The sequence below is a fragment of the Wolffia australiana genome, chromosome 2, assembly GCF_029677425.1.
Source record: "Wolffia australiana isolate 7733 chromosome 2, ASM2967742v1".
Taxonomy (NCBI): Eukaryota; Viridiplantae; Streptophyta; class Magnoliopsida; order Alismatales; family Araceae; genus Wolffia; species Wolffia australiana.
In genome coordinates, this window is record NC_135836.1 from 23,954,270 (window position 1) to 23,965,694 (window position 11,425).

At 43.6% G+C, this 11,425-nt stretch overlaps 1 protein-coding gene across 2 annotated transcripts; it reads left to right on the forward strand.

Moving 5' to 3' along the window:
* Window positions 1–1,378: 1,378 nt before the first annotated feature.
* On the forward strand, window positions 1,379–9,023 carry LOC144700179 (hypothetical protein At1g04090-like). Of its 2 annotated transcripts, XR_013580678.1 has the most exons (4): window positions 1,379–1,946; window positions 3,322–4,869; window positions 6,546–7,068; window positions 7,380–9,023. XR_013580678.1 is itself a non-coding variant. In XM_078571605.1 (3 exons), exons 1-3 carry the CDS (start codon window positions 1,841–1,843, stop codon window positions 6,557–6,559), a joined length of 1,668 nt encoding a protein of 555 aa, XP_078427731.1. In that variant the 5' UTR covers window positions 1,379–1,840; the 3' UTR covers window positions 6,560–7,380. The 2 variants fall into 2 exon arrangements, 1 of the variants encoding a protein (XP_078427731.1); XM_078571605.1 differs by having other exon boundaries at window positions 6,546–7,380.
* The last annotated feature ends 2,402 nt before the right edge of the window (window positions 9,024–11,425 follow it).

The following is an 11,425-nucleotide window of genomic DNA, read 5'->3' on the forward strand; positions in this document are numbered from 1 at the left end:
TGATCAACTTTCTTTTGGATAGGGTTTTCAAAAATAAATTTCTCTTGGGCTGAAATATTTTAGTCCTTTATGCAAGGGATATCTGCTAATGCCCACGTCTGAAGCCTATTTTAAATTCTGTCAAGTAGTTCATCGCAACGATCTACCCGCTCTTGTAATCCCACTAGGGGCCTTTCATCTCTGCATTTCCCTTTTAAATATGTCACCCTCGTTGGAGGCAGGACATGAAGTTAGATTAAGTCTTTCCCTTTGGTAACTCGATCTCACTGGCCTACTCTGCCACTCCGCCTACTCTGCCACTCCCCCTTTGTACTCGACCTCTTCTGCATTGTCCATCCTCTTTCATGATACATTCCTCGGCAAGAACGTATCATTTGGCATAATATCTATGAGGAAAAAAATATTTTTACTTATATAGTTGTGGAAATACTGCACTGTGACTATGACAAGAGGCAGTCAAGGCTGCCTTACATTTTATTTGACCTACAAAAACCCACATTTATGGTTGGTTTGGGCTTTTTTCTTCAAAACCCATCATACAACTCTTCTGCATAACAACCACATTTATGATTGGTTTTGGCTTTTTTCTTCAAAACCCATCACACATCTCTTCTGCATAACAACCACATTTATGATTGGTTTTGGCTTTTTTCTTCAAAACCCATCACACATCTCTTCTGCAGACACCCACATTTATGATGGCTTTTGACTTTTTCTGTAAAACCCATCATATATCTCTTCTGCAAAACACCCACATTTATGATGGGTTTTGGGTTTTTTCTACAAAACCCATCATACATCTCTTCTGCAAACACCCACATTTATGATGGGTTTTGGGTTTTTTCTTCAAAAACCATCATACATCTCTTCTGCAAACACCCACATTATGATGAGTTTTGGCTTTTTTCTTTAAAACCCATCATACATCTCTTCTGCAAACACCCAGATTATGACAGGTTTTGGCTTTTTCCTTGAAAACCCATCATACATCTCTTCTGCAAACACCCAGATTTATGATAGGTTTTGGCTTTTTTCTTTAAAACCCATCATACATCTCTTCTGCAAATACCCAGATTATGACAGGTTTTGGCTTTTTCCTTGAAAACCCCTCATACATCTCTTCTGCAAACACACAGATTTATGATAGGTTTTGGTTTTTTCTTCAAAACCCATCATAAATATATTCTGCAAGATAAGACAGGTAAATTTAAACAATGGCAGGCTTAATGCCAGAGTAATTCTCAGCCGTTGGATTGCATCTGGGGGGGGGGGAGGGGTGGTTGGATAAGGCCGAAGCAGTTGGACGGTTCCAAGAGAATGAGACAAAGTATAAAAACAAGTTCCAAACTTTCTCTCTACTTTAGGAAACAGTTTGCGTTCTGTCCTACAAGTTGAAGTAGAGGAGGGAATTCCGTTTCTGGTGCCCTGCAGGAATCTCTCATCTCCACGTTAAGCTCAAGTCCCTCAAACTTGAAGTGGTAAACTCCACCGTCTTTACAGTGTTCCAGAGGAAACGCTGAAGCAGCCGACCCCTCCCGCCCTTTTACCCACCTTGTGTATATATAGAAAGTCTAGAGAGAGAGAGAGAGAAAGAGAGAGAGTCTAGAGAGAGAATTTAGAGAGAGAAAGGGTGAAACCGTGTACTGCTACGGCAATGGCGCAAATCCATCGGAGGAGAGACGCTCGCGTGTACTGCGTATTCCCCGACGTCGCCTTCAGAAGCCGGCACGATCTTTGATGGAGTTTTGCGTGGGAGAGTCGGAGTCTCGCCGTTCTCAGGCGCCAAACGAGTATTTGAAGGGGCGCGCTTTGGGGATTGAATTCTGCGAAAGAGGCGAAGATGGAGAGCTGGAGGTGTTTCTGTTGGTGTAAGGGTGTGTCTCAGTCAGTTTCGTTCGAGCCCCGGCCTTTCTCTCTTCCCTCGCCTCTCCCTGCCTGGCCGGAAGGTGCAATTTCCGTCCAGGATCATGCTTCATTTTTAAAAAAAAATCTTTTTTTTCGGGCTTTTCTGATTAGTTAATCTCGTCGACCTGTCATTCCTTCTTTGTGGGTTTGTTCGTGGGGATAATTTTTGCTTTATCTTCAAAAAATCTTTTTTTTCGGGCTTTTCTGAGTAGATTTGATCGATTTTAGTTAATCTCGTCGACCTGTCATTCCTTCGTTGTGGGTTTGTTCGTGGGGATAATTTTTGCTTAATCTTCAAAAAAATCTTCTTTTTCGGGCTTTTCTGAGTAGATTTGATCGATTTTAGTTAATCTCGTCGGCCTCTCATTCGTTCGTTGTGGGTTTGTTCGTGGGGATAATTTTTGCTTTATCTTCGCATATTGATGCTTTATTTTCAAAAATATCTTCGTTTTCGGGCTTTTCTGGTTAATTTTTTAATCGCTTTTAGTTAATCTTGTCTCTCTGTTATTCATTGGAAGTGGGTTTGTTCGTTGGGATACTTTTTGCTTTATCTTCGAATATTAATGCTTTATCTTCAGAAAAATATCTTCTTTTTCGGGCTTTTCTGGTTATTTGTTTATCGATTTTAGCTAATCTTGTCTCCCTGTTATTCATTGGAAGTGGGTTTGTTCGTGGGGATACTTTTTGCTTTATCTTCGAATATTAATTCTTTATCTTCAGAAAAATTCTTCTTTTTCGGGCTTATCTGATTAGATTTTGATCGATTTTAGTTAATATCGTCTCCGTGTTATTCCTTGGAAGTGGGTTTGTTCATGGGGATATTTTTTACTTTATTTTCGAATAGTAATGCTTATGCCCCCCCTGGAAGTTTCTTCCAGCCTCTTCTCGACTTTGGAAATCGGATTCTGAGATCGGTTGTGAATGGTTGAGGTTTCTGAAGTCATTCCCATTTCTGAATTTCAGAAATACATACATGAAATTATAATTCCTCATCCTCATTACTTTCGGCAGTATCTGGATCATATTTATACTCTCTCTTTTGATGTTTCTTATTATGCTCTCCTTTTGTGTCGTCTTTCCCCGTACCTTCAGTTTTTTTATTACTTCATGCAGAACAAAGCATGTTCTTTGTACCATACGAGCCTCTTATTTTTCATAGAATCCGAAATTACTATTTTCCTTGTTCATGGCAGCTATAGTTTTTGCCTCTTTTTATTCCAGGTTATTCCTTGGCTATAATATAACCTGTTACTTGGGGATTAAGTAGAATCTTCCCGAATCAACGTTGATGATCAAGAATTTTCTTGAATTGTTAACCACATTCGTGGAGAAATTCTGCTGAAAGTTGTCTTTCTTGGCCAATCCAATCAAAATTTCAAAAAAAGTTGTGTTTCCTGACGAATAATGTAATCTCAGGTGGAGGTTTTGCTAAAGGGATAATATGCATCGGAGAGCTAGAGGTTATGCAGATTACTTCCTTGCAGAGCGTCTGGAGCTGCTCTCTGATGAAAGACACTAGCAAAGGCGCTACCTTTTACAAGCCCACAGAAATTCCAGCCGGCTTCTTCAGCCTGGGTCACTATGGCCAGCCCAATCGCCGCCCTCTCCACGGCTTCATTCTGGCAGCCAGAGAAGCCGGTGGCCATGAGACCGGAGCGCCGCCACTCAGACCTCCCGTTGACTTCTGTCTTATCTGGAGCAGCAAATCCGTTGACCAAGACTGGGCTGAAGGTGGACTTGAGGGCTGTGGATTCTTCTGGATCCCTAGACCGCCTCCTGGTTACAAGGCCATGGGGCTGCTGGTCACCAATTCTCCTGACAAGCCGTCTCCGGATGACGTTCGATGCGTCCGGGCCGATCTCACCGACCCGGCCGAGGCGCACGAGCCCATCTTCAATTTTGGATCCCTCGGTGCTTCAACTCTGCGGCCGCAGGCGAGGGGAATGTGGGCACGAGGCCTTTCATCCGGCACCTTCGTCTGCGGCGCGAGCGACCCGGATATCGCCTGCTTGAAGAACACGAGCCCGAGTTTTCTCACAGCAATGCCAAGCCTTGACCAAGTCAACGCCCTGGTCAAACACTACGGACCCTCAGTCTTCTTCCACCCAAAGGAGCTCTATCTGCCCTCCTCTGTGCCTTGGTTCTTCAAGAATGGAGCTCTGCTTTGGCAGCGGGGGCACGCCGCCGGCGTGCCAATCGATGCCAAGGGCGCTGCACTCCCCGCCGGCGGCAGCAACGACGGCGAGTACTGGATTGATCTGGGAATTCAGGCAGAGGAAGTCAAGCGGGGGAACTTGAAAAGCGCTGAGCTTTATGTGCATGCAAAGCCTGCCATGGGAGGGAGCTTCACAGACTTGGCGATGTGGGTCTTCTGCCCGTTTAATGGGCCGGCGACGGTCAAGATCGGCCCGGTCAACTTCCCACTGAAGAGGATAGGCGAGCACGTAGGCGACTGGGAGCACTTCACATTGAGGGTGAGCAACTTCTCAGGCGAGCTGTGGAGCGTCTACTTCTCACAGCACAGTGGCGGCGAGTGGGTCGACGCCGGCGAGCTGGAGTTCGTCGATGGCAACAAGGCGGCAGTGTACTCGTCGAAGAACGGGCACGCGAGCTATGCGCGAGCAGGGGAGTTCTTACAGGGGTCGGAGAAGCTTGGAATTGGGATCAGAAACGACACGGCTAGAAGCGAGCTGGTGGTGGATTCCAGCGCAAAGTATGAGATTGTAGCGGCAGAGTACTTGGGAAGTGAAGTGGAGGAGCCATGCTGGTTGCAGTATATGAGGGAGTGGGGGCCTACAATTGAGTATGGGTCGCGGTCGGAGCTGGAGAAGATTATCAGATTCTTGCCGATGAACGTCAGGTACTCTGTGGAGAGTATCTTCTCCAAGCTTCCGGTGGAATTGTATGGGGAGGAAGGACCCACTGGCCCCAAGGAGAAGAACATGTGGGAGGGCGACGAAAGAAGTTAGCTCTCTCTCTCTCGATTATCGTCACATCGGAGATTCTATCTCTCTATCTCTCTCTCTCGATCGATCGATCTCGATTATCTTCTCGTCAAAGATTCTATCTTTCCATCTCTCCATCTCTTTCTCTCGATATCGATCGATCTCGATTATCCACTCGTCAAAGATTCTATCTCCCCATCTCTCACATTCTCTCTCACACACTCTTTCGATCTCTCTCTCTCTATCACGATTCTCAATTATCTTCACGTCAGAGATTTTATCTCTCCATCTCTCTTATCGCCACGTCGGAGATTCTATCTCTCCATCACGTTCTTTCTTTCGTTCCTTCGATTATCATCGCGTCGGAGATTCTATCTCTCCATCTCTCTCTCTCTCTCTCTCTCTCTCTCTCTTACTCTCTCTCAAGTCGGAGGTTGTCTCTCTCTCTCTCTCTCTCCGTATGTCTCGCTCCGTTATCGTCCTGTCGGAGATTGTTATCTCCCCATCTCTCTCTGTCTCTCCCGCTATTTCACTCGATTATCGTCATGTGGGAGATTGCATCTCTCCACCTCTCTCAGTCTCGTCCTCTCCGTCGATTGTTGTCTTGACGGATGTTGTATCTCTCCATCTCTCTCTCTCTCTCTCTCTCTCTCTCTCTCTCCCTCTCCCCCTCTCTCTCACTCGATTGTCGTGGTGTCGGAGATCGTATCTTTCCATCTCACTTTCTCTCTAGATTATCGTCATGTTGGAGATTGTTTTTCTTCGTCTCTCTCTCTCTCGATTATCTTCATATTAGATATTCTCTATCTCTTTCACTCTCACTCTCTCTCTCTCTCTCTCTCTTACTCTCTCTCAATTCGGAGGTTGTCTCTCTCTCTCTCTCTCTCTCTCTCTCTCTCTCTCTCTCTCTCTCTCTCCGTATGTCTCGCTCCGTTATCGTCCTGTCGGAGATTGTTATCTCCCCATCTCTCTCTGTCTCTCCCGCTCTTTCACTCGATTATCGTCATGTCGGAGATTGCATCTCTCCACCTCTCTCAGTCTCCTCTCCGTCGATTGTTGTCTTGACGGATATTGTATCTCTCCATCTCTCTCTCTCTCTCTCTCCCCCTCTCTCTCACTCGATTGTCGTGGTGTCGGAGATAGTATCTTTCCATCTCACTTTCTCTCTAAATTATCGTCATGTTGGAGATTGTTTTTCTTCGTCTCTCTCTCTCTCGATTATCTTCATATTGGATATTCTATATCTCTCTCTCTCTCTCTGCCCTCTCTCTCGATTATCGCAGATTATATTCGCCTTGGTGTTGATTAACCACGATGATTAGCATTGTTAAACGAATCGATAAATCTGAGATTGTAACTTTATGTAGTTCACGGTATGAATAGTGTGCTGTTTCCCGCATGAATGATTTTATAAATGGGTATACATTGAACATCATTATGGTAAATCGTTGTTGTGGGGAGGAAGAACTTGGGATAAATCGTTGTTGTTCCGTTGATTGCCATTAAGCAAATGACTCAATCGATTTTGATAAACATAGTTTTCTCATATTAAGGGCATAAATTCTTACTTTGATATTTATTCCACTATTGTTGGTTGAGGCTTTCCGTCTTGATATTTGTTTGCATGGATAATTTTCTTGGAGTTTCCTTCATTGCAGAAGCTCATAGAGCTAAGTGGGTCTTTGTATTACTCAGGCTTAACGCAGTAAGCTTAGCTTCCTGAGGAAGTCAAACATCGAGGACCAAGACATTCGATTGAAAATGCTTTAGTGTTTTGATGAATATTTAAAATGCAGTAAATCCTAAACACACCGACATTTGGTCAACAATGGTCAACAATGGGAAAATGTCAAGAAAGTCTCCGAAAATCAAGCCACGGAGAAAAATCTACTGTGGAATGTAGATGAACTTGAATACTTGATATCTTTATTTTGTCAGGAGAATTAGATTTTGACCTTAAAGTAAATGGGCCAAAACTTTGAATTTGACTGAAAATTTAGGACATGAAGATCATAGTATTTTTATTAATAGCTAAATGTTTAGATCAATATGGATCAATATATTCTTTTTATTGGAAAAATGATGGAGTTCGTCTAGACGACGTCAACGAATCGTCAGCAGAGCCGTCATCATCGTCATCAGCATCACCGCCAGTCCGTGTCCAGTCCGACCGGCACGCCAAATTATCCGTGAAGACGCCCGGGTTTAAAAACTCCAGGTAGAGCGCGTCCGCGCACGTGTTCGTATTTTAATTATCTGTTTTCGTTCGTCTAATTTCGGTTTTGTGTTTGACACGACGAGTGCACCCTGTTCGTCGTGACACGTCCGTGTCACTGCGTTTTCGTATCCATTCATACTGTTTTATTTTCACGTCGTTTTATCTAATGTTGTCTTTGTTTTGTTGTAAATGGTTGGGGGATCTCTTATTGGGCCCCCTTTCTGGACTCCTTGGAAGGGCCCATCATGGCCCTATATAAGGCCATGATGGGACCACGTTCTATCCCAGATATGGATTTCTTTGTTTGGCAGATATTCCACGTCCAGGTCTCACCAAGAGGAAGAAGAAGAGGAAGGAGGAGAGGAAGAGGAAGAGGGAGGATATGGGAGAAGAGAAGAGGAGAGGGTGGGGGAAGAAGACGACTCAGCAGTCGGTCGCTCCACCGGTCGTCCTCCTCGCACTGTGAGAGTCTACCACCGACACTGTGTAACGTTGGAACGCCGCTACCGGACGTCCGATCGCGCTGTCACGCGCCACACCGTCGCCCGGCGCAACCAGGCAGCTGTGTAATCGTGCCCTCTGCGCAGTCGAGCCAGCGCGTTGTAGGCCTATTTCAGGGTCCTGCCGCCTGCTAATCGCGGAACCGTTTTGGTTAAGGCATCGCGTCCCCCCCGCGTGCAACCATTCAAGGTCGCGACTGTCGACGATGCACGTGTTCCTGCACCAGGCCTTCCCAATGCCGCGAAACCCAGGAAAGCAGCCAACGGTCGCCACAAGGCGTTGACCACCGTCCTGCCAAAACATTCGTGAACTCCGGCTGATGCCAGACGCCCCTAACACCGACCCGCGCGAGTGTTGTGCCCAATGCAGCGGACGACTGTCCTACTGCCGGCCCAGTCAAACATAGCTTTTGTCGCCGGTGTGCAAGACCTGCCCTTGCTGTCTTGATCGACCCCAATAAGTTGCACATCCCGTGTGAAGACGGAGGAAGCTCGCCATCAGCATAATAGGAAACTTAATGAAGATTAGATAGTAATAATTCACATATTCTATACTCGTTACAGATTAGACAAAATAGGAAACATATAAGTTCAAACATAGAATTGGATTAAAGATAGATAGGATCAAAGATAGATAGGATTAAAGATATATAGGAAGAAAATATAGAACAAGTATTCAGACGGCGAGGATTATATCGAACATTGACGTTATATCAATAACGGCTATGATTTAAAACAGATCGAACAATCTAAACAGTTCAATCCACAGCCGTTATGACGGCTATCATTTAAACTGAGCAAATGGCCTAGATTGTTCGCTCCATAGCCGTTATACTATAACGGCTATGATTAAAACAGATCGAACAGCCTAGACCGTTCGATCCTCAAACAGTTACACTATAACAACTTTCTATATTTTCAGTACAATACATCTATATAAGTGCGAACCAAATGTTAAGATCAAATGTGGGAATAAGAAGAGATCTTCATCATATTGTCCCGTGTTTCTCTTCTCTCCCTCTCTTCTCTTGTCCCTCTTATTTCTCTCTTCTCAACCTCTTCATCTCAACGCGAGGATCGACCTTTACACCGTGTACGGTGCTGCTAACTCACCTTTGTCAGAGATCGCTGTGCCCGCCACTCCTGCTTTAGCCGGAGGTGCCCGCTGCATGCCGGCTCGCTGCCAGCCTTCGTCATTGCACTACTCGCACCCGAGCATTGCCAATCATCCTTGTCGCCAGGCATCTGCACTGCTCAGCCCGCGTGATTCGTGCTCCACCATCGTGCCACCGGTCGTCGTTCGCAACAGTGGCATATCTCCATTTGCGCCGACCCTCCATACATCGCGCTCGCCGGGAACAGATATACGCTTGAGCCACCTCGCTGGTACTCGTCTTTCTTTCCTCGTCTCCAACCTCTGACACACGCTCCCGTGCCACGACACCGCCGCTGGTCAAGCCGAGCCGTGTCTGTCAATGACACACCTCTGCCTACCTGCCGTCTCGATGTGTGCACCAGCAACTTCTTCGACGATGATCGCCGCCACCGACGAGGCACACGATCCCTTGCTCGTCTGTTACATTATCTCATTCAGTATATCTTCGACTGTACTCCACCGCGCTCGGGTTAGATTAGGTGAAAGAGAATTACTTCCAGAAAACTAAAAATTTGAGCGTCTTCCTAGGTACGGGCTGAGGCCATCCGTTACATGTGAGCCCCTAAGAAATTATTCCGTTTGGTTCCATAGTCGTCGTCGCTATGACGAGGGTCAGAAGGTCACCGTCATCGTCATTGGTCGCCCACTCCGGACCTCGGAACTCGGCAAATCCCCACTCGTCGGCCCTGCACGTACACTTCACCTAGGTCATTCGCTTCACATAGTTACATTCACTTTAGTGAACTACCCGTCGGACGAAGTTATTGACGACGTCCGCCATCACAAAAGCACGGTGCCGGCTACGACCAACCCAAGGGTTATGCTCATAGACCGATCCAGCTGTGCCTTGGATGCCACCAAGGGGGGTTTTATAAATGTAAGGTTGAATGTTTAGAAGAGTTTATAGGTGTGAAATGAGCATAAATATTCCAATTACACATGAATCCCACTCACCCATGCTCCTGACACAAAGGAAAAAGATGCAATAGTGATATCGCTGCAGCATAATGTAGACCTCAGGCATCAGCATCTCGTCCGTGTCCCCCCTGAGTTGGTGATGTGTGGAGCAGGTATTATGTTCGCGCTCATCAGGTATCATCTTGGAGCTCTGTGAAGGGTACAATGTCTAGGAGGGACGTTGTGCACTCCCCCCTCGTTTGATTAGTCAAAACGCATGTTGAATGCTTGTGCATATGATCTGGTCTCTTTTGACCAAGTTATTTAAAATCTCTCTAGATGAAAGTACTATTTAATGATTTTTTGTTGCTTGATAATAATAAAAATCATTCTAGTTTATACATGAATCTTTTAGGAAATTTTGGAGGTCCTTCGAGGATAAATTAAGGTTATTTACTCAAAGTTATAAGGTTATAGTGGAAAAAATTGAATTAATAAATATATGTTGATGTCAGCTACTATCTTGTATTCACTTATAAAAGAAGGGTAGAATTCTCCTACGATAATAGAAGGGAAAAAAATTCATTATTCAAATAAAATAACCAATGATAGGGATACACCATTGAAAAACCTGAAATTATCCCCTACTAAATGAATTGATATTGACACAATTGGGAGTTAAGAGAGAACTATAATAAGGTTATGCTGTTATATTTAAAAAATAAATTGATATTGAAGTGGAGAAAATGAAATTTATTGGATTGCAAAATATATAGAGATATTTTCGAACTAGAGGGAATGAATATTAGATTGGAGGGATTTATAGAAGAACTAAAAAAACTTTGGATTTTGATACATTTATTTAGTATAAATCCAAGTCAAATAAGAGATATTCATGTTTAGATTAAGCCACCTGAATTTAAATTTAGAAAGGTCCTTCTTTTTGGATTAAAGTACAAATGCTTAGATTAAACTGAAATGATTGATTCATGTTCTATATAAATATTTATCCTTTTGTTAAAGTTAAAGCAAGAAATATTTTTGTAGAAGACTGGAGTTATTGTAAAAGGAGAAGCAAGAATATTTTCATGATAAATTTATTTGGGTAGACGATGCATGTTGGCTGATTTGTTGGGAATTTTTTGCTCTTCATTCTCTGTGTTATGTTTTTGATCATTTAGTGCCTTAGAAATTTTAATACACCCTGAGTTGTAAAAAGAAAGCAAAAAATGAGGCCTAAAAATTCTATAAAAAATTAAAAAATAGGGAATATAAATATGAACATACTTTGCCATATTCAGGTTCATCACTTGTCTTTTTAGGTAGAAATACTCATACAAACTTGTACATCATGATTTTAGTGATGTAAAATGGCATATTAAGAATATCGCGTGGGTAAAAATTTGTGGCTCATTATTTAAAAGTCTATGCTTTGGTAAGCTAGGCATTTGATAGGTTGATAGAATAGGGTTCAAGATCTACGATAGACTAGTCTATCGACCATATTCATGTTCCCCAAATAGGGTCAGATGATTACTATTTATCTATTAATTGTATAATAGATAAATATATATACCCATTTCAATCCCCCCTTACGTCTTTCTCAGATATAAGAAACCAACAGAGGTACGGAAATAGAAGCTTTTATGTAGAGGATATACATCACTAATTAACTAATACAAACTAACTCACCTTAATGTCTATTCAGCATCTAAGCTATTGGTTTTATTGAATTCGTGGATGTCCACTACAAGGGATATGAAAATAGTATCATGTTGTTTATGAAGACACAACACATCATCCA

What these genes read in the sequence shown, in the direction of transcription:
- LOC144700179 (XM_078571605.1), top strand. Translation starts at nt 1,841, where the DNA reads ATGGAGAGCTGGAGGTGTTTCTGTTGGTGTAAGGGTGTGTCTCAGTCA. An exon ending in TCTCCCTGCCTGGCCGGAAG is followed by an intron (nt 1,947 to 3,321) that starts GTGCAATTTCCG and finishes ATGTAATCTCAG; the next exon opens with GTGGAGGTTTTGCTAAAGGG.